This window comes from Sparus aurata, chromosome 4 (assembly GCF_900880675.1).
Source record: "Sparus aurata chromosome 4, fSpaAur1.1, whole genome shotgun sequence".
NCBI lineage: Eukaryota > Metazoa > Chordata > Actinopteri > Spariformes > Sparidae > Sparus > Sparus aurata.
This window is the reverse complement of record NC_044190.1, coordinates 22368289-22391509: the sequence shown is the minus strand read 5'-3', so window position 1 is coordinate 22391509 and position 23221 is coordinate 22368289. Positions and strand designations below refer to the sequence as shown.

At 40.0% G+C, this 23221-nt stretch overlaps 1 protein-coding gene across 1 annotated transcript in view; it reads right to left on the bottom strand.

Annotated features, from left to right (window-relative positions):
* Positions 1-1930: 1930 nt before the first annotated feature.
* Positions 1931-23221, bottom strand: part of lgr4 (leucine-rich repeat containing G protein-coupled receptor 4) — a 47165-nt gene continuing 25874 nt past the window's right edge. Inside the window, exons 3-18 of the mRNA XM_030414706.1 lie at positions 19985-20056; positions 18877-18948; positions 15712-15927; positions 13978-14049; positions 12236-12304; positions 11418-11489; positions 11115-11186; positions 10936-11004; positions 10781-10852; positions 10391-10456; positions 9936-10007; positions 9265-9336; positions 9044-9169; positions 7739-7836; positions 6665-6718; positions 1931-6543 (exon numbers count right to left, since the gene is read on the bottom strand). Coding sequence (XP_030270566.1) covers positions 5135-6543; positions 6665-6718; positions 7739-7836; positions 9044-9169; positions 9265-9336; positions 9936-10007; positions 10391-10456; positions 10781-10852; positions 10936-11004; positions 11115-11186; positions 11418-11489; positions 12236-12304; positions 13978-14049; positions 15712-15927; positions 18877-18948; positions 19985-20056 — 2683 coding nt within the window. The 3' untranslated portion in view covers positions 1931-5134. The remainder of the gene's footprint in view (positions 6544-6664; positions 6719-7738; positions 7837-9043; positions 9170-9264; positions 9337-9935; positions 10008-10390; positions 10457-10780; positions 10853-10935; positions 11005-11114; positions 11187-11417; positions 11490-12235; positions 12305-13977; positions 14050-15711; positions 15928-18876; positions 18949-19984; positions 20057-23221) is intronic.

The following is a 23221-nucleotide window of genomic DNA, read 5'->3' as shown; positions in this document are numbered from 1 at the left end:
GAACCTGAGTCAAACCTTAGTGTAAAAGAATAATTACGACGAAAGAGGCACTTTTAAGATTTACCATATTTTTGTTTTCGGGTCAAACTCATTTTAAATGGGAGTGCTACGGAACTTTAGCGATAGCATCAAAATTGCTATTCTAAAAACACTAAGAAGGCTCGACACAACATGAAACTTTGCTCGTAGTATAGTATCACCAGGGTCTCTTCACATGAACACGAGCATTGAGAACATTTTTTGTGTACACAGAGTTTACTAAAAAGAAAGTTTTTGAACAACTCAAGTTAGCAGTTGCTTGTTCCGCTCGTCCCCGTCCTGCCAGCCAGAAGTATCAAACTCCAAATGTGACGTAACTTGGAGGAGAGTTATGCCTATATACCCTTATACCTTTTACACAAAGGTTTGACTTGGGTACATTCACAAAAAAAAGCCGTGGTTGCATTTTGGCAAGAGTTTTGCTTTAAACACATTGTACTTTGCTACTCTCCGCAACTTAACATCAGCATGCTAATATGCTAACAGGGACAATGCTAACACGCTGATGTTCAGGTATGCAGTTCATGTTTACCATCTCAGACGCGACAGCAGCAAACCTTTCTGCCTGACAACACCAAAAGTTTTAATCCACGTTCTGGTATAATCTTTTTGTCTTCTTGAAAACTGACATCACACAATTCCCATGAAAACCAACAAGAAACATGGTGCTGCTTTGTGCTGAGTTTATAAGCTATCCTCCAAGAGTGTATATTTGCTGCACCATTACTGTGATGTGATGAGTCACCGCCCTGAAGAAGAAGGCATTCATGCACAGGTGCGTCGTGTCATTCTGTGGTGTTTAATTGCAAAGTTACACCGACACCTGCTGGCCTGGAATGCATATTGCAGTTTTTTAATTATCGTTTTTTTGCGGATTGGTGCGTAAGAAGATTGTTTTCACAGCGTTGTCATATGAATGCTGAAGATTTTGAAAACACAAAAGAAAAACTAAAAAATGTCGCCAGGTAAATTGGGCCTTACTTTAACTTGTTAGCAAGCTAACATCAGCTGGTTAGCACTCAACACAAAATACAGCTGAAACAGATACAAACAAAAAATGTTAGCTATTTAATCGTCAACCAAAGTATATGATCTAATGACAGCCCTGGATTAAAGTTATAGGGATAAAGGAAGTTCTTTCAGTTCTTCCCATAGGGGTTGTGGATGTGTGTGCCAAATGTCATGGCAACCCCATAGTTAGTTAGTTAATAGTTTCACTCAAAACTCCCAAAATTGAACTTAACGTTTCTGCTGAAAGACAGTCACCTAAGTCTTTTGCATCGTCTGAGAAACACAAAGGTCTGTACCATTTAAAAAAACAAAAAAAACAATACAGATGTATATTTTGACCTCATGGTGGCGCTGAAGGGGAAGTAAAGTGATGACCAAGGTTTGATGATTCATCCCCTGAGGAACATGAATGTCTACAGAAAATGTCATGGCTGTCCATCTAAGTGTTGATGAGATATTCAGGTGGGACCAATGTAGCACACAAACCGACCAACATTATCATCTGTTGAGCTTGAAAATGGCTTTTTGGGACATTTAGTTATCTTAACTACCAACCCAATGAATATGATTTCCACATTAGTTTGCTGGAATCCTTCTCAGTTTGGAGTATATGTCACACGTTTTGGTAAGAATAATGATAAGTCAGCGTTGAGTTGAAGAATTCTGCGGGGAGTAAAAAATGTAGGATTACAGTCAATATTTCCACTTTAAGAGGATCTACCTTTCTCTGATACAATGCAATTAACAGATTCTTCTAGATTATGTTCAGTCGCAAAAATCTATGCAGCAACACAAAAGTGCAAAGCTATACAATAAGATATCTAATGCAGTCAACTGTCACTGCAGTGTTTCCTTTTTAACACAAAGGTAAATAGAAAAGTTTGTGTGGTTTTCCAATTTTATTCATTCACAATTGATAGAATTAATTTTCTACTTGAACAGAAGAAATAAAAACAACTTTGGGAGATCTCACATGAAAAACTACAAACAAGATTTAATTTGAACTGAAAATTAAGTGAGATTCTGTTTTATAGGCTAATCTGAATCATTTCTGCGTGTTTGTACCTATATAAGATAAAAACAAACATTTCATAGTTTATAGTTTGGTTAAAAAAAAAATCACAGTATACAGTACATAAGATTCCTCCCACAATTTGCACTTATCTAAAATTATGACGTACAACCAAAAGAAAAAAATAAAAAGAATAACAACAAATAAAAACAGACTTTTCTTTTACAAAGCACTGCTGGTAGCCACTACAGTTGAGGAGGTAGCTTCCTTAGTTAGCATCCCATTTTTGATTACTTGTTTTCAAATAATTTACATACAAATACAAAAAAAACAAAAAAAAACAAAATAGAAACCAAACTACTAAAAGATTTCTGTACATTTTCACCAGATGGGACATCAGACATCTCAGACAATCAACGGACATTTTGGTTGGTGCAAGTATTGACACACCCAGTCGAGACAACGCCTGCATGAATACAGATAATAAAACCCAAAAGATTAAAATTAAATGGTGCATTACGAGGACACGAGAATGTCTCGCTGGTGGAAGGAAACGTTTCTCTACATCGCCTAAATTCCTGAGCACTCACATGACGTGCACTTGTGGATACATGCTCCGAGGGTGTATCCACCTTTACTGTGTGCAGTCACGCTCCAGCACACCAAACATCAGTCAATCCCTCGTCACACAATCTCACTCAGGTCAAGCTCTCGGGGTGGGAAGAGATCTGCATTATGTCCTTTACAATACAATAATGCTCCTCTGATGAGCTGTAAAATAAAACAGGGTTATACAGGCTGTAAAGAGCAGAAGAGCAACACGTTTGAGTCACTCTGGAGGCAGTGAATTAAAGATAATTCTAATTATTTAAAATCATAGGCCTTATTCTGCTGCTTCTATGCCCATTTATTCTGGTTAGAATTTGGACAATTACTTCACTGTAGAGCTCCAAGAACCTCGACAGGTACACAGATTGCCCACATTGCATGCAAACACCAAAAACTGCAGATACTTGTCTTTAAATATCTGTGGTTGAATAACGATCACCCACATTTCCATTATAATGCTCTGTTTCATACTTTTTGGCTCCGCGTGTACTTTTACTTGTTGACTCAGCTGGCTGCCAGTCTTGCTGCCTTCACATTTAAATTAGAAGAAGTGGAAGAGTGGGATTATATTCACGTGTTTGACTTGGAAGGCTTTCATGTGTTCAACTTGTTGCTTTCGAGCCAGATTGTGTTCAAAATCAACCAGAATCGTACGTCAGCCATTACTCTTCTCATAAGATCAACTGGCATAAGTACAGTTGTTTTTTTGTTTTGGCTTTCCTGATTGATAAGCATCGAACCGAATTATGTTATTATTATTACTATTATTATCATCATTACAGCAATTATAGTCCTAACAACTACAGTTATTATCTACAATTTGTGGGGCAAAATGAAACCAAAGCCTCGTGTCCAGTTAGATAAGATCAACGATCCAACTTTCATATCTGTATGCTAATTATGGAGCTACAGTTAACTACAGCAGTTAACTTAGCTTAGCATCAAGTCTGAGCCCAATGGAAAACAGTCCTACAGTCCAAAAGTGACTTAATCCACCAACCAGCACATCTAAAGCTCACTGATCACCACATGATATCTCGTTTGTTTAATCCTTCAGGTTTTGAATAGATTAAACAGGTTAGCCGTTTCCCTCCTCCTCCAGTCTGTCCGCTAATCTCAGATAACGAGCAGCTGTCTGTAGCTTCACACTTAGCATACGGAGTTCAGTTAAGTGCAAGTGAGCTTCAAGATAATTTAAGCACATTTCCGAAAACATCAAATAATTCCTTTGTACTTTTTGATGTGATGACTGGAAGTAATACTTTTAATTACAGGATACTCTAATTTAAAACAGATTACACCAAACAAAAACATGTTGTGTTCAACAGAGCAATGAGCCAACAATTGTTCTGTCAGCCAAAAATAAGTTTTCTGTTTGTTGGGTTTGATTTGTCTCTTGGCCCTCTGACAAACAGAACATTGCGGCTCTGCGGTTAGGAAATAAAAAAGTTGGATCCTAATCACACAGCCTGATGGCAAAAACTCAAAAAATAAGGCCTAGATTTAAAATAACTGGAATAATTCTCCAGACTAATGAAAATAATGACCTAAACAAGTGTGGTCTTTATGAAAAGTTAAACTTAGAGAGTTGCTGTTGTTTTGTAGAATGCTTAGTTTATATTGTATCATTCAAAGGCCACCGTTCGTACACCTGAAATCGTCTCCACCCGGACACTCCTGCTGCTCAAACAATAAATAACAATGTTTCACCACCACCAAGCAAAGTTGTTGCTAAAACAGTGAAATCTGCTACTTTTATCACATTTTTTGTCTTAGTGACTTAAAGCAAAGAAGTGTTTATTATAGACTGCCATTTGCTTATACCATTCTCACGCCGGTGGATTACGGTCACAGGCAGGTGGGGGCAGAAGTTATTGCTGACGTTACATTATTCCCCTCAGGTGGGTGAGGACCACCTGGAAGTTACATTCACACAGAAAAGTCTAGGATGATTATTACATTTGCTACATTTATGTAAAAAAAGAAGAAAAAATCAAAGTATAAAATCAACAGTTGCAGTGAAGAAGTTTTAAAAAAGGACAACATGTCTAACAATTTTAAATGAAAAAAGCTTATAAGTACATGTGAAACAGAGAAATCGCAAATTCTTTGACACGTACATTGAGGCTGCAACATCCTGAAATCAAACTGAAAGCAAGAGGCAGGCACTGGTGGCAAGATTTTCCTTTGCGAGATCCTTTGTCGACCAGTTTGTGGCACAATGTGCTCAGTTAAGCTCACTTGGAAATTGTCTCTAAGTTCAAAAAGCATTCCAAGTTCCCTTTAAATGATTGGTTGCATCTCTGTTTACTCAGTAATTAGAAATATAAGTGCTCGCTGAATAGTCTTTTAGCAGGGTAGTTGGCACATTTTTTCGTTTGATATAAAAATGTTTTCTTGTAGCATCTAAATTCACATGATAGAGATCTGTGCATACAGACGTACTGGCACTCTGAAGCGTCCTTAGTCCTTGACTCGAGGTATGTTGTATGAGTAGTGTACCAGAGGAAGGCCTCTGCTCTGACAAAAGCAGGCCCTGCCACAGGCCTGAACCTGGTCTGAGCTGTCCGACACAAATGAGTCCCCCTCGTCAGCATACTCGGACTGAGCAGAGGGCGTGCCGCTGTCTGCCCAAAACCCATCGGTGCGCTGGCAGACTGCAGCTCCTGCCAGGAGGGTGGGACAGCTATGAGACTTCACCAAGTGTCTACAGACTGTGGAGGACGAGGGAGAAGAGCAGGTCCTGGCATGCAGTGCAGCTTCACACTGCTCGCAAACAACTGTCTCTCCACAGAGCTGCGAGTAAACCCCACAGTCAAAGCCCACATGGGTGGAGGAGCCTCCATCCGTGAGCTCCGACCCTCCGCCTCCATCGTCTTCATGACTTTCCGTACCAGCCTTCACGTCCCTGTTCAAACCTCCACGGCCGCGCAGTCTCAGCCAGTCCTCCCTGAAGGCCGGGCTGAAGAAGACATACAGCACTGGGTTCAGGCACGCAGGCAGCGGGAAAAAAATTAGTGTGACAGACTTGGCGATCTCCGGGCCGCCGGCTGTAGAGCCAGTCAAGAGAGGGGCGAAGGAGAAAGCGGCAACAGGGCAGAAGAAGATGCAGTTGGTAAAGATGAGCCAGGCTACATGTCTAAGGGCCCCCGTCTGCTCCGGATCTGCCAGCTCCACCCTGCCCAGGTGGCAGTACAGCTGGGTGTAGACAGCTGCAGTGAACAGGTAGGCCAGCGCGTTGAGCAGCACCAGAACGACTGTAACACTCAGAGCTGGACTCTCACCACCAGCAAAAGGCAGGCAGAGCGGAGAGGCTGACTGGTTACTGGACGTAAGGAGAGGCAGGCAGGCTCCAGCAGCAGCCAGCAGCCCCAGTAGTCCTGCGGCCAGGCTGAAGCGTCGATCTCCCCTCCAGCATCCGCGATAGCTGCCTCCATTCCTCCTGGGCGACATCATAACCTTCCCGAGAATTGTCCGCACGGCCACACTGCGCTCCACGGCGGCCAGTGACAGTAACAAGACAGCCCACTCTGATGAGAAGACGGCCAGAGCTCCAGTGATCTGACAGCCAGGCCCCATCTCCCACCACACGCCAAACTCAGCGAAGGAGCCCCAAGTAGCAACATCGAGCACGGTCAGCACGCCGACGTACAGGCCTGTGAGCAGGTTGGCCAGGGCCAGCAGCCCCATCAGCAGCCTGGCTGGAGAGAGTGCTGGGGTGAGGGAGTGGGAGTGGCCTGCAGCTTGGTGTGCGGGGGAGAAGGTGGCCACGAGCACCAGGCTGTTAAAGACCAGCGACACCAGGCAGATGAACCAGACTGTGAGACGGATCATCCAGTTACCTAGCAGGTGCTCACAAGGCTTGAAGGCTCCTGAGGACAGAAACACTTTATTGAGTGATTTAGTTTTTAGATGATCTCAAGCTCTTCAACACTAACTGGTCAAAGTAAACGGACACATAGTGAAAAATGTAAACAGCTGTTTAATGCTTACCTGGTGAAGGAGAGCAATGCATAATCATTGAGATTCTTTCCACATCCTCCCCACCTGAAAATAAATAAAAATGTAAAATCATGAATAGTGGCCATGTAAAAAAAGAAGTTGTCATATGTATACAGTCATCAGTAACTGTTCAATGCTTTTATTTGACGTTCCAAATTCTTGTTCCTGCTATACAACAATTAATGATATTTAAGTGAATCTACAGTCAAAAACAAACACGAGATCTTTCAGAATCTGAAAGTAATTATCTTCTACTATACCAGGGTGCTGAAGGGACTTTATGAAAGAATTTCTGTTAAAAACTGTGAAAATATGACTAAAATTATCAATAGAATTATGAATCATTAGCTATTTTTAAGTTATAATGAATATGTATTGCGTTGCAGAGATATCCACTGAAGTAGCCATGCTAACCAGCGAGCCCAGGTCTGGTTCAGTCCAATGCTCTTACGCACAAGGCATTAACAGTGACAATCCCGTGGTCCCCGGGCTACCAGTCTGAGCCGCTAGCTGCATGGCTAACTGAGCAAACTAGCTAAGGGCAGCTACAGTTAGAGGCAGTAAGCGATAACTCTGGTTATATGCCAACACATTTGTTTTGAGTATCAATGACAGGTTGCCAATTCTTCATTCTGTGCCTATGGTATGTAAACACCATAAACAGTAATTTATATTCAAATCGTATTACAATTTCCTCTCTGCAAGTTTTTTGTATATAAAAGTGTGGTTATTTATTTTTATTTTTTTTAAATGCACAACATTTCTTTTAACTTTACCATTTCATAACAAGTAAAGAGAGTTATTTAGTTCAAGTTATTTCATGTGATAAAACACATGGTAACTGTTCCCTGATGCACACAGAAATACATCTGCAGCACAGAGTCTATCAACAGTTACAACAAAGCATGCAGGCTAATCCTAGAGTGACTTAAATGATCAACTATTACATCTGCTGTGGGAATGAAAAAAACAACTTTTTGTTGCCTTTACACATATAAAACACAAAAAATGTTGAGATAACATGTCAGCTGTTCACAGAATAAAGGCTGGCTGCAGCATTCCCACCTGTAGATTTCTTTATGTCACTTTCCTCAGACGAACTCGACATTGAGTCACATCCAACGAATGCACAGCACTGGTAGGCGTACGGGACCGAGATGGACCTACAAACAAACAACAATCATTTAAAACGGCTGTGAACATCCTGCTGAGGTTCTCTGTTAATAATAATACAGATGGTCCAGATTCTCAATACCGTACTGGGAGAAGTATAAATAATGTGTTTGTCTGCAAATATTTGGCCCTAATATTTGGATGTTTCCATAGTGTCCACAATTGTAGAGAAAACAGATTCAGCTGGATTTCTCATTAAACGGGGGGAGAAGAGGTGGAGTTTGTTTCTGTTTTTCTGTCACACACATGAAATCACAGCAGACAGAGAATGACATGTACACTTTGAGTTCTCTACAGGATTGGTCAGGTTTATTAATAAAACTGCTTGGTTTGAGGTTATGTAACACGGCATCTCCATTTTGGACTGCTTGACCTCTTTGGGTTACAGCAAGTGTGTTTTCAATGCAAGAACCCGCACACTCAGACATTGTTATGATCAAGAGAAACTTCCCTGTAAAGTATCTTCCTGTGATGAAAACAGGTATCTATGTAAAACATATAAAGGCATTTAGGGCTAGTAAAGACTTTTAATGAAAAGGTTAGATGTTTTCTTACTTTTATGACTACACACTGAAAATAAGGTGTAGAAAAAAAGCCCAAGAGGTGGCTAAAAGTTGAAACTCCCTTAGTGAGTATGCCAGTACAAGAGACTATCTTTTTTAGAAAAAGCCTGAATTCCTCAACAACACAGAATTGATGTTGCTATGCACCTCCTCCTAACTATTTCTCAATTTTAACAGCCATGAAATCAAGCTTTATAAATTCTACATATCTGTAATGTGACATTTCATTTTGAAATTAATTCATTAGAAATTGTGTTCAAAAACAAGAAGTTTAATCACAGCTTTTACATTTATTCAGATTCTGTAGCTAACTCTTGCACATGTTCTACCCTTTACAACCTTGTAAGAAATTGAAATTCATTTAATTGAATATTTTCAAAAAAAAAAATATTTTACGTTACAGCGAATCACAAAAATAATGTGCTAAATATTACTTGTCAAGTATCTGAGCATTGTTTTGCCCACATTAGACAGTACGGAGCTGACTAAATAGGGAGGGAGAAAGAGGTGGGGATCACAAGCAAGAGTGTCCCCAGCCGGAATCGAATCTGAGGTGCTGCAGTTGCCAGCGTCCAAAAAACCAGCCAATGTTAAATGTTTCTACCTTCTCTCCTCAACAGACGTTCTTTCCCACCTGAGTTTGGGCAGATTTTTTGCAGTCAGCACATTTTTCATCTGCGGGTTCCCTGAGAGCTTCAACTGACTGAGCGCGCTCAGTCCAGTCGTTGGAATCACGGTCAGAGAGTTCATACTCAGATCTCTGCAAACAATCAGAGATTCAGTACAACTAACCAAATGATGACAAATGACTGGACTTCTGTACTCTATCATGACGGAGGGTGCTATCATACTCACAGGTTGGTGAGTGCGGTGAGGGTGAGGAAAGCATCTCTGTGGATGACTCTGATTTCATTTCTACTCAAGTCTCTGTGGAAAATCACAACAAAATGCTCACAATACAGAAAATAAACATTAGTTTTTACTGCATCCACTGTGTTTGATTGAGTGTGTGTGACTAAGCGTGTTTTACTGAGTGTGTGTGACAAATAAACAATGGGAATGTGTTGACTCTGCATTTACACCGAGTCAATTGACTCCACAGTGGAACCAAGTTTTTATCATCTTGGCTTGGCTTTGATCTAAACGTAAAACCCGGGTGAACACGCTAAACTCCGCTGCACGAAGTGACGCAGTTTCAGCATCCAGTGGTTGTGCGTAAATCTGGAAGGAATTTGGGTTGCGTCTATCCAAGTATGTTTTATTACCAGACATTGAGTTGGAGGCATAGCCCTGTGCGTTCCTATGAATGCTTCCGGTGTGGTGTTGAAGCCAAAAAGCTTGACTTCCCAGCAATGAAAATACCTGGTTCTCCACCCAAGCAGGCTAACTTCTGGTTTTGCGCCCATCTTACTTGAAGGGGATAAAATAAGTTTATCATACAATCCTGTGTTGACTCGCTAATTTCGGTGGGAAATCCAGTATAAGCATGTGTGACTTATAGTATGTGTGTAACTGAGTGGACTTACAGTAAACGGAGAGCAGAGAGACCTTGGAAAGTGTCCCTATCAATTTGCTGAATATGGTTGTGCTGAAAGCTTCTGTTGATTGAAAACAAGAAATTACAGGTTATAAACAAGCAAATAATTATTTCATTATCAATGTTGTTGTTACTTATAACATTATTAGCTCTGCAAAGGATGTTCTATTTTCACTTGTGTCTGTTACTTGGTTGGTTTGTCAGCAGCATTACACAAAATGCTTGGCTGGAGGATTGGTCTCAGCCCAGAATAGATACGATTAACTTTTGGTGTGGCTGTGGTTGAACTGCTGGGCCTTGGTGGAGGTATGTGCTCTACTGAATGCCATTATTATATGTTGTTGTTACATTGTAAGCTCCAGTTCTCAAGATAGGATCCATCTTCTAAGCTTCACCATCGTTATTTGAAATGATTCAAGTGACTTGTACAAGTTCAACCCTCACATCTCCTGCAGCTGGACACATCCCTGCAGGGCCGGTAACTCCTTGATCTCATTGTAGGACAGGTCTCTGATGGAGGAAAATGAACAGCAACAATTAGATGGTGATGATATCAAATGAAGCCTCATTGGTCAATAAACAATTACCCTATGACTCAGCTTATACAGTTTAAAATGTCTAAAATGCCAATTTTTAGCACAAAGGGGGCTCTAAATTCCTCCTGTGACAGTGTTAAAGCCATAGACTGCCCACCAGGCTACACTAAAATAATTTGAACTGTCCTGCTAAGATGCTTACACTCTTAAATCTCAGGAAGGTGATATCAGATTAAGATGTGTTAAGATATTTGTTAAGTAGACTGCTGAAGATAACAGGAAAGAAAAAGTCTCTTACAGTGTTCGAAGCAACTTAAGATCCTCACAAAGATCAGCAGGGATGGATGAAATCTTGGTTCCTGACAGGGTTCTGGAAATTAAAAACCAAATCAGTCACTTCTGAGACACACAAAAACACAAGCAGGAACAGATGCGGCATCAATGTTCACTCACAGACTCTCAAGGTTATTAGTCCACGTGAGGATGGGGAAGTCCTGCATCATGCTGGCCCCTCGCAACATCCTGAAACACATGGTGACAAATAGTAAGATCTTAAACATTGAGGCGTGAGTTGGATGAAACAAGGACACTTTAAAGCACACTTCAATAGCTTTTGTGTCAGCAGGACTTACAGTGAATGCAGGTCAGACAGGTTCTGGAAAGCTGAAGCACCCACGAATGACAGGGGGTTGTCATAAAGATGTCTGAGCCGACAGGGGGGGGGGGGGGGGTTCAAAGAGATTTACTTTGCAAGAATGGCACCATCTTCTGGACATTCAACTACTGAAGCCTAACTCTCGTATCAGCTAATACAGTATGTGTGCTTCTCAGAGAGCATACTGTAAACTTCACACAGTACAAATTTGAGTTATTAGTGTGCTAGGTCTGTTGTAAGTAGTGTCTAGTAGTAAATCAGAGAGAGAGTTTGACCTTACATGGTTCGCAGCAGGGGGTTGTTATGGAAGGCCCCTTCAGGTATGGAAGCAATATCGTTGCTGTGAAACCCGCTGCAGAGAGAAGGTCAAGGAGGAAAGGGCGGAAAGACACTTTTTTCAATGTGAAACCTGACATAGGAGTATGTTAGGTAGACAGATTCAAAACTACCAATGTTCAGATGGCCATTATAAAGTTGCAAGTGGTGACTATAACGGTTAAAGTAAACATTTTTGTTAACTGTTAAAAAACCTGAAAAAGAAATGATACAAAAGACAAAGACAGCTCAACCACATCAAGCACAAATAAATGACATCAACTGTCGATGTCTGCTACAGAAACAAAAGATCTGTCAATTGATTTTAAATAAATCTTCTAGACATAACTAACATGTTCATCAGGAGGACCAGGAAGTAAGACTTGTGTTTTTTTTAGCTTTCAAAATAAAACTCACAAATGTTGAAAATTGTTGCAAATGATTTCAGCAAATGTATTTTTGTTTAATCAGCACAGTACACTGCACTGTTATGTCAGAAAAACAATAATTTAATAATAAAATTGTTATTATAGGAAATAGCTCCCCTTTAAACCTGTATGTGTCCGTATGAACTTTTTAACCACTCAAGATTTTTATTTTAACAATTCATTGACACTCAGAAAGATTGATAGTAGGTTTGAATAGTTTTGCTACTTGGCATCTGTGATCCACTTGTCTCTTATTTAGTTCATAGCTACTTTGTCAGATATTTATCAGGTTCCTGACTTTCACATCAGTACAAACTATTTCTTTCACAGAGGAGAAACATTACAATATACTCACAGTTCTTTCAGTTTAGGCAGGGCCTCTATTGCTTTAGGAAAAACCATCAGGTTGTTGAAGTTCAGATCTCTAGAATGAGACAGAAAGACACAGGAAGTCAAGCTCACTAATTAATCACACATTAAAACACAGAAGTAGATGATTAAGCATTACTAGCAGGAGTGTTGAAGTATCTGGTTCTCTCTGTGACTGCTCTCAACACCAAATCACACATCCTAAAAACTAGGAAGACATAATAAATAACTTAATCCTAAAATCTGATCCTTGGTCGATTAGTTTATGGAATCAAGCCCACTTCAAAAAAAGACAAACAAAAAACATCCCGATACTCTAAAATACTAAAACTTATCTTTCAGCTGCATGACACTAAACGACAGAGCTAGTGCTTGATTGATTTATTTTTTTTCGACGTTTTCTGATCTATAAAATGTCAAAAATAGAAGTATTATTCTTCACACTGCTCTCTCTGTTGAAATTTAATTTAACTGACTAATTGACAAACAGTTGTCCTTTCAGGACAAGCAAATAAAAAGCAGACCAGTAGACATTTACAATGTCACAACTGAAAGCAAAATAGGGTTAGGTTACATGCTTTGGTTTAAAAGAACATGATGGATGCTTCATAGATGCTGCTGCTGGTGTAAAGCTGCATTTGAACTTCACTATTTTGTTCATTTTATGGATGTAGAGTTTGCATCTTATTCCTTAACAAACTTCCAGAACACAACAGAACAGATCCATTGGAAACTAGGGGTGGGAGAAATAATCGATTCTTAGATGCACCACAACGTGCACCTGGACGATTCTGAATCGATTTACAAAAGTAAAAAATCAATTTTTTTAAATGTTAACTGACAACGTAATGTTGATGCAACGCAAGAGGCGGAACTCGTAATTGCGGAAGTGCAGTGCCCGGACAGTCGATGGTGCGCACATAACTAAAAAACATGAGATGGCGGAGTGCAACATTCAACCGGCAGCCTCTGCTTTAACAGCAAGCGTGTGGAAGCATGGTTGTAGTTGCTTCCAACCAGAGGACCATTGAGCAAGTGATATCAAATTTTCCACCCAACTCGGAAAGAGCGAAGCAAATTACAAACTTTTATTATTACTATTATTATTATTATTATTTTAAATCATGCATGGAAACGTACACAAAAAAATGGTTGCATCATGCAGCGATAATCGGTTTAGAATCGAATCGTTGACCTCTGAATCGGAATTGAATCGAATTGTGAGGCGCCAAGAGATTCCCACCCTGAATTGGAAACACTGCAAAAAGGCTGTAACCCAGAACTGCATCACTGCATTTACGTATTCATGGCAACGTGTCCCCTCTGCTGTGTTATTACACAAGAAGAAGTAAACACTGGGTCTGCCTGAGTACCAGCTGATACTTCATTCGTAATGCACTAGACTGAGATTTATAAACAAAAACAGGACAGCATCAGGATATCCCTGGTCTCCTGTGAAGGTCTGTGTGTTGTACAGTAGCTGTTTGCCATTAGGTAAGGCTGTCACTGAAAGATTTTTCATGGCTGTGTGGCAGGAGGAAGTGAACAGTGGGAGGGCAGATATGATAAGCATCATGTACTTTGCTCTATTTATCCTAGAGCAATTAAAGGAGGAAGTGGACACAATGATGTCTGGAGGACTGGAGCAGGGGTGGGTGGGGGAGCTGTTAGCACACACAAACACCAGCAAACTCACACACGTCAATTACTGTATAACTGCGCACTTACAGAGTCTCCAGGTTCACCAGCCCAGCAAAACAGTTGTCTCCTATCTCCTTAATTCTGTTGTTGTGAAGATGCCTGGAAAAGCAAAAGCAGTTTTACAAACATCTGTGTGGTTCTCATTCTAAGTTGGATATAAAATAATCTTTCACATTCATCCAGTCTTTTGTTAAATGTTCCACGAGTCATTTTTAATGTCAGAGTGTGATTTTAGAATCAGGTGCCTGTACTCTATCTGTATATGCAGAAGGCTTACCTCGCCAAATAGATTCAAGGTCTTTTCTTCCTGTTTATCCCTATGTGTTTATACTAACCCCGCAGCAATACCACTCAAAGTGTGTGTATGTCAGTGTGCATCTGCTTGTGTGTGTGTTTGTGTGAATGTATAACAGAAGCAGTAAAAAAAAAAAAAAAAGTATGTTTGGAACAATCCCTAAGATTCGTAGCGCACCAAGTATTTGTACAAGTTTCTCTCATAGGAGGGTTTAGCATTTCCTGCCATGCATTCACAACAAGATAATCTTGATTTTACATTAATTCTCGGAGCTGAGCGACTTTTTTCAAGTGTCATTAACATTCAAATTCAAACCTCAATGGCACATTTCACTGCAAAAGTGCTTGCATGCAGAAAACACAGCAGGGCATGAATAGCATCCCGTTTTGTTGACTGATTAACTATAAGCTGTGGAAATAAATATGACAGCATGTTTGTGTTTGGAATCTGATTTGCAGTCGCTTGGAGGATACAGTGAGAGCTCGAGCAGAACACAAGGAGAGGTGCTTTGCGTTGATTTGTGGTGACAGAAAAATGCAGGAGATATACGAACGGCAGAATAGGAAATACAGCTTCTTTAATTTAGAGGGGAGCAGTAGAAGTACAGCCATTTTACTAATTTGATGTAATCTAAACAGCAAGATGGATAAGAGAAGCACCCTAAGAGAACCCCAATAAGACAAATATCCCCACCAAAATAAATCCCTAAACATTAACCAAAAGAAATTTCAGGCCACACATTACAAACATGGCTCAGAAACAAAAGAGACATCAAACTAAAATGTTCACACTGCAGAGAATTTGCATGTGTCGACATTCAACTTGAGAAATATCCTCATCTACTTAATGCTGAGTGACTTTCAACTTTCACAGCAGCTACTCCCTCAGGTCGTTTTAGTAAACACGTCAATGCTCTCAGTCAATGTGTCTGGTTAATTGACGCTTTTGAAAAAGTACATGAGCAGGTTGTTCCTGCTGAGTTCTTTAGTGTATAGGTGCGTGCAAACTTCTCCTGGCTGTTCTGGGAAAGTTCACTGTAAGGACTGTGAAACTGTTTGTTTCTCCATTACTGAAGCTTTTAAAAGGCACCAGATGCCCTGGCATGTAACTGTCTAAACAAACTTTAGATTCATCCACTGACTTATGGCTTCACCAAACGGCTATTTATCCATTTACAAACACTGTGCTTCCTTTTTTTTTTTTAAAGCTTTTCTTATCAGTGACGTAAAATACCATACTGTAATTGATTAAGGTTTATATTGACAAACGATAAATAATTTTTAGCTCACCTATAAATACAGAGAAATTCAATGGATGCTTTTTTTAATATCCACTCCACACCTTGCACAACAGGTTCAGCTGGTCACAAACATGAGTGAACCAGATACAAACATTTGTTACTCAACATCACATTATAATTTTTTGAATCCAAACCACAATTAGAACAGTAGCTTAAAATAACTTACAGCACAACTAGACTGGTGAGGTTGGCGAAGGCGTTGTCTGGTATGTACGAGATGCGGTTGAGCGCCAATGTTAGAGCCTGAAGGTTCGCCTGGTGTCTCAGAGAACTGATGGGGACCTCCGTCAGGTTGTTATCATCCAACCAGAGGTGACGCAGCTGCTGAAGGCCTTCGAAACTGTCGTCTGGGACTGTAGTAATGTGGTTTGCATCCAGACGACTGCAGTACCAAGAAAACAAGGAAGGAAAACAAGGGAATTAGTGTGATATTAAGGCTTTAGACATGCAACTCAAAGCAAAGTAGATACATTCATTCATTCATTCATTAAATCTTGCAGCTTCAAATCCATCTGGAAGATGAGGTTTATTTATTGATTCTCAGTTTGACTTTTGGTCTCTACATCATTATTTACTAGAGGTACCAGTTGTATGCCTCCATGCACAAGTTGAGCTCTTCAACTATTACACTGAAAAGTGATGAGTATCCTTTCCAACTATTCATTCTGCAACTGAACAACACACATCACACCTATAACTGCCACAAGGAGGATGCCATGGTAAATCTGATATATTAACCTGACATTTAACTGCTGACTTCACAAAACTTTCCTAATAAAAGAGAGGAAAACGTAGTTTAAATGCTGTGGATATTCTCCCCACTGACCCTTAGTTTGATCAGTAGATTGTCAGTAAAAGAAAGACTATTTAAGCAGTATTATGAATGCACAAGTGTTCTTTTCACCATCACCACACTGCTATCCTCCCTCACTGAGTGTCTCGCCCTCCCTCAAAATTCCTCAAGTGTCTGGACTGGAAGAAAAACAGTCTTGATTGACATTTAGCTCTCTAAGGCTTTATACAAACCTACTCCTGGCTCTGCCAAAGCATATTACTTCAGCTACAGACCTTAAAACCCTCACAGAGAAAAGACATCTGTTAAATAGAAGGAAGAAAGGCAGAAAAAAAAGAAGAGTGGAAGGAAGGAAGGGACAAGGGAGGGATATGGAGGGGTGATAATAGCTGAAAGCTGGATTTTCAGCACAATTCTCCAGCTGGATCCATTCCTCCATTAGTCCCTGTCGAACTCAAAGGCACGGTGGTAGAGAAAGGTGGCACAAATAGAGTCATGTACATGTTATGGTCTCGATGAAAGTGACATTCAGTAGCTGCAGAAAAACAATATCTAGACTGAAGGCGAGTGGAGCGGGACATTGTGAGAGGGCTGACAGCTTTATAGAAACAAGTTTTTGCAAAACCCACCAATCCAAATTTACAAAGAGAAAAGGTAGCCACAGACCCGCTGACTATGACTGACCTACATTTACACAGGGCAACCGCTGGGCTTAGTGCACAACAAACTCTATAGCAGTGTGAATGGAACCACCCCAAAATGACATCAACAATGTCTTGAGTAAATAATAGAGATATCATTCTAGGATGAAGAGATATGTCTTTATTCTCATTACATTGCCATGTTAGAGTCGTGTTATTTAAAAGTTAAAACTTCAAATACCATCAGGGATGACTGCAGTCACATATTAAACAGGGAAATGTAACTATATTGATGAAAGTCTGCTACCTGCCTAAATTTGGTCTGTACATTTTAATCAATCAAACTGACTAATTGTGACACAATTTATTTTGGTATTTCTGTTGTAAACTTTGATTTTAAATAACATATGGCACAAATCCATGATGTTTCTGTCATTTGGAGCAAAAAACTAGGCCAACTTATATAATTCTCAGTATTGCCAATATTCCCAATGGAGTTTACTGTTTCAGTGAACTGATGTCATTGTAGACGCGGAGGTTTTTTGTCAAACTGTATCACATCCTGCCTCTATTTCATATCTTTGTTTGATAACCACATTTGACACTTTAATATAAGCTTCAGCTCCAAAGAACGAGTAGGAGAATGAGAAAAAAAAAAAGATTTAGAAGTGTTATATCCAAATGTGATATTCAGATATCAAGAATATTATTAGAAAACTACAAGTGTACATTTATGCAGCACTGTAAGGTTGTACAGTGCACAGTAGGGCTTTAAGCCAAAAGTTAATGGTAACAAACATCCTGAGGTTCATGTGGTATGATATTTACCATATTCAAAATCTTAGTTCAACATGTTAACATGCTAATCAGCAATGTACACAAAGTACATCTTAAGTATTGGGAAAATCCAAGAGACATTTCGCTCAAATCCAGAAATGTGACCAACATGGTGTGGCACTAGAGCCATTCTTTTAGAAACATGAATGTCTGAAATTTGATGGCAATCTATCCAGTAGCTGTTCAGAGATTGTAGTCTGGATGAAGGTGGACAAACAGACTGACACAGCAAGTGCAACATCCTCATCCTCAACAGAAAATGTTCAACAACTAACGGAAGAATCAGGACTGTCAAAGCCAAAGTACTGATTTCAAGTCTACACAAATCTTTAGTGCATTCTGTCTGCTGTTCACACTGAGAAATCAGTGGCCAGTGACCTCAAACTAAACTTCATTGTTGCCCATGGACCCATATTTGCATACATTTGTTTTACAAATTTTAATTTCAAACGTTTAGATCTTTACATACATTAGTAGATAAACTGTTCTGCAGTTCTCCTTTTGCTGTTGTTTTATAATTATTTTTGTGACTTACTACCCAGACTGATGTTGTTGCTTTGGATAGTAGGCGGTCTAAATTCACTACAGTGTTTACTCTGACAACAGTGCTTATGACTGCAGCAGACCTTCCTGTCCAGGAATTCAGGACTAAATAGCTTTTCTTATTAACTGTAATGTTTAGTGAAACAGAGGCTATTCATAAAACAGGGCCGTATGACATACAACTTGAAACTGTATTTGTAAAGTGATATTTCTGTGTAAACATCATGACTGCTTTTAGCAGCAAAAACCACATTTTGATATTAAGGCAGATATTTTTCAGTAAAGACCAATTTCAGGTTTGCCATGTTTGCAACCAGCTGATCCGGTAACATATCCAACCAGTATGATGACATTGAAAAATAATCATTACAATCTCTGCTGAAAAAGCTGTGAGTGTTTCCCTGATACAGTAAAATGACTGAAAGGTGTATTTGAAGTTTGAGAGCAGATAACTGAGTAGACAATACTAATGTGTGTGTGTGTGTGTGTGTGTGTGTGTATGGGGCAGATGACTTACAGAGACTGGAGAGATTGAAGGTTCTTCAGGGCGGCACTGGGCACAGTCTTCAGCTCATTATTCTGGAGCATCCTGAAGGTAAAAAGGCAAAATTATGACTTCAACTCACAAGACTTATTCTTGCATCCTGGATACTGATTACTAGTAATCAAGGGGACATACAAATTTGGAAACAATATACATTTTCAATCAAAATAAAAACCTTTTAGTGATGTAACTACTAACTAAGTGAAATTTACTCATGTACTGTACTTTACTTGAGTGTTTCCATTTTCGGCAACTTTATACTTCCTCTCCACTACATTCATTTGATAACATAACTTACAGGTTACTATGTCGATTCAGATTAGAAAGTGTTGAAAGGCCATTATTTGTGATGTGTAACCAAGATATCAGATATAATTGTGGGTGGGACATAGAGTGAGACCTCAGAGTGGTAAGTGCATCAGTGCAATTTAAAAAAAAATTATTTTATCAATGTTTGCAATGGGAAACAACATGTCTGGTTCACTAGGAGCATGTAAAATTATGTGTACTTACATAGTTGCAGTATTTTTGAGAACTGATCAAAATCTGATGGGTTTTTATTTCAGCAGCATGTAGTCAAAATAATTCCATTTGTTTGACTTGTGTGATTACAGCTAAAATTGCGAATAAATAACTTGATATGATAGAGTGTTTGTGTTTTCAGTCCTGTAACCAAGACCTCACCTGTAGATCGACAGGACTTTGAACTTTCGACCCCGTGCAGAATCAACAGGGGAGCGGTCTGTGTGGCCCTGATGTGTTCCGAGTTTGTCCAAGCACACTAGGGTGTGCTGCACGGTGTAAACTGTGCTGAACTAATTTTTAAACAGGGCTTGCTCTGTTAGGGTTTTTCACAGCCACAGATACAGTTGGGGCAGCAGTGGAAGGGTGCATGACGTCTCGTCCAAGTGGACCTACATTTTATGGCTGTGTTTAGTGTGGCAAAAGCTGACAGCACCACAATGTTACCACAAGCTGCAATATATCCTCTCTCCCACAGCGTGTGGAAAACTTCCCACTGTCACAGCACTAAGCGTCTGTGTTGACAGTGGTGGTGGTTGCAGGGAGGGTGTATGCTTACAGGACTTTGAGCTGATGGAGTCCAGACAGGGCTTCAGGGTGGATGAATGACAGGTCATTCCCCGCAAGCCGCCTGTGGTGAGCGACAGAGAGACAGAGAGAGAGAGAGAGAGAGAGAGAGAGAGAGAGAGAGAGAGAGAGAGAGAGAGAGAGAGAGAGACAGAGAGAGAGAGAGAGAGAGAGAGAGAGAGAGACAGAGAGAGACAGAGAGAGAGAGAGAGAGAGAGAGAGAGAGAGAGAGAGAGAGAGAGAGAGAAACTTATATTTTCAAATGTTTATAAGTTACAAGATATTTCTGCACACAAATATGAACAAAATGTGACAACACAACAGAGTACATTTCTATTTTTGAATAAAGCAATGCATAGTGTTGAGAATATCTTCACACCCAGCGCCTCAGCAGATTAGGTTCCAGCCCTGATGCTGAACATGGGGCCAAGGGTGTCAAAGACATGAGTCTGTGCCACGGCCTGTTGTCACTTCGTCTGTCACCCTCAAGAGATTAGAACTGTTCCTGGATATCCCCTCTTCAGATCCCTTTCCGAGCCTCCCAACCACCACTACAGTCAGTGCTCCCTTTAGAGCACATGAAAAACTAATTCAGCCTTGCTTTGCCTTGTCTTGCATTTATCAATAGGCAGCTGTCTAAGTCTCTGCATGAATTACTTGAGTCTGAGGGGACACCTCCCTTTCCTGTTAGGAACAGGAAGTGTATAGGAAATAGGGGTGTAAATAAGCATGGGACAGGCAGACTGGGACAAACAGCCCAAGTATACTATCTGGCCTGAGAGATTAGCAACAGATTTATCACTCTGCAACATGAGTCAGGCCAGGCTGAATTCCCTGCAACAAGAGCAGCTGGGTGTGAGCCTGAGAATCAAGGCTGACTGTGTTAGAGGACCACAAACCCTTCATGTATTCTTCAAAACTGCTCTTTTGTGTGCATGCCAGAATTTTTTTTTTAATTACTTGCTCCATAGGTTTACTGTGCGTCAGGTGTAGGTAAAGAGTGGTCCATTGACCAAATGTGGCCCTCCAAACGAGATCTGAAACAATTACTTGAGTAACTTGAATAATTCGATTACAAAAAATGGGCTTCGTTTAATTCCTATCACCCGCGTTATGTGGTGTGCTTAGCTCAGGGATAATTTTTCCACACCGACTGTTATTGCGGACACACACCATTACGTTCAGAATTGAGTGGGCATTATGGCAGAGTGCCAATAAACTGTCCGTAAAAGACAGAGAATGTCCAAAGTTTGGGATCATTTCACACTTAAAAAATAAATAACAAAGTGCAATGTGTCTACTGCAAAGCAGAACTGGCCTAACACAACAGCACGTCAACAATGATTCAACATCTGAACCGAAAGCATCCAGTTCTTAACACCAGCTCACCAGGCGACGCCAGCAGAAGGTAACGTAAACATTAATGTTATCTAATTTAACATAGCCTACCATTGCTAGTTAGAACATATGGCAGAGGCTGTAGCCTGATTTTGGTATGACTAGATAAGATGTGGAAACTAATTTGTGTTAATCTCCCTCACGCACGCATGCACACATAAACAAACACACACCCTTACTTCCAGGATTAGGAATAGTTGGAATAAATACCTGTAGGTTTTATTTAGGAATAAAAGCCAATTGCTTGGTCTATTTAACAGGCCTGTCATTTTCCTTTGCATTATTTGGTATTGTTGTTTAATAATGCAAAATTATTTTTTATTGGATTACTCGATTAATCGTTGGGATAATCGGTAGAATACTCGATTCTAAAAATATTCGATAGCTGCAGCCCTACTCCAAATATATGAGGGCCCCCAGTGAAAGCTGAAGGTTTCCTCTTTATGTTCATCATTAAAACATTTGCATAATAACAAATCTAATGTAGGTAACAATGGAAATTCAAGGCTTGTGGGAATCCCAATAAACATGACCTTGTTGCAACAAATACAGCTGAAGATTTGCATCTCAAACACAAATAGGCAACAGTCTAACAGACATGCTGTGCTGATTTAAAAAAAATAAATGTCTCAACATTTACTGAACTGTGTGAATAACCCATCAGTTCTATTAAAGTCCACTGTGCACATTAGGTATAGCAAATTTACCTGAAAAAGTAAAGAAAACACTTCATTGATTATATATGCTGCTGACATCTCCACTGTAGTCTGTAAATCTATGATGGCACCCACTGAAAAATGCTAAATAACAAATGGCTCCTAGAAACAAAACTCATAAAAGGCAACTAAGTCCACAAATTTTCTCAAGACTGCCGATGTTGAGTGCAGAATATAAAATCAGAATTGAACCTCATCAAGGTGAATCTGATCTTCACTGAACATGTGTCAAGTGTGTTTAATAACTGGAAGTTATCCACCATTATGAATGGCAGCGGTGCAGCTGCAAGTTGCACCATCTTGTCTGCAGAGTGGATGCTTTTAAACTGAGACTTAAAGATCGTCCTGCCTTATGGGCTCTTTGTAGACTGGGCTTATGAGTTTCTAATTATCTGTATATGATTGATCATGTTTTCTGCATTGTTTTTCACCCTTCGACCTTTGACTGGCACTTTTAATTATGTCAACTTGTTGTTATTCTGCTATGGTTTAATGGCACTAGACTGGTGAATTATTATGTTGCTGTTTGATTAATTGAGATCTAGCTGTCATATTGGGATGTGAATGCTCACAAGCGTTATAAAATGGCTGTCAATTCTGGGTGACCTGACTTTGAGACAACCCCAAAGAACAACTTCCAAAGTTGAATACCACGATTCATCACACCACCAAATCAACCGATTGATGAGAGCATTTCTCATGCATGCAACAGCTTTAACATTTAGATGTTAATGCAAAGATCATATTCCAAATGACACAGACCTTGTCTGTGGATGTTGAGACTTCTTGTTCATTTCCAGCAGAGAGCGACCATGGTGGCTTATTCAACATGACTTTACTACACGAGAACTTGCACAACCCTGAACCTGCAGTGGCTGACACAAGCCGCTAACCACCAGATACAAACATGGTTTGACAAATCATTCAGTTATCCTTCAGGTTTCACAACATAAAAAGCTTCTCCTCCCCTTGCATCTTTCAGCAAATTCAGTACATGTCCCCCCGGGCTTCAACGAGGACAGAAGAATGTGCTAAATCTTGTTGAGGAAAGGCTAAATCCTCTCCTTGTGCAACACCACTCCCACAGGTATACCTTTGTCAATAGCAAAATTCAC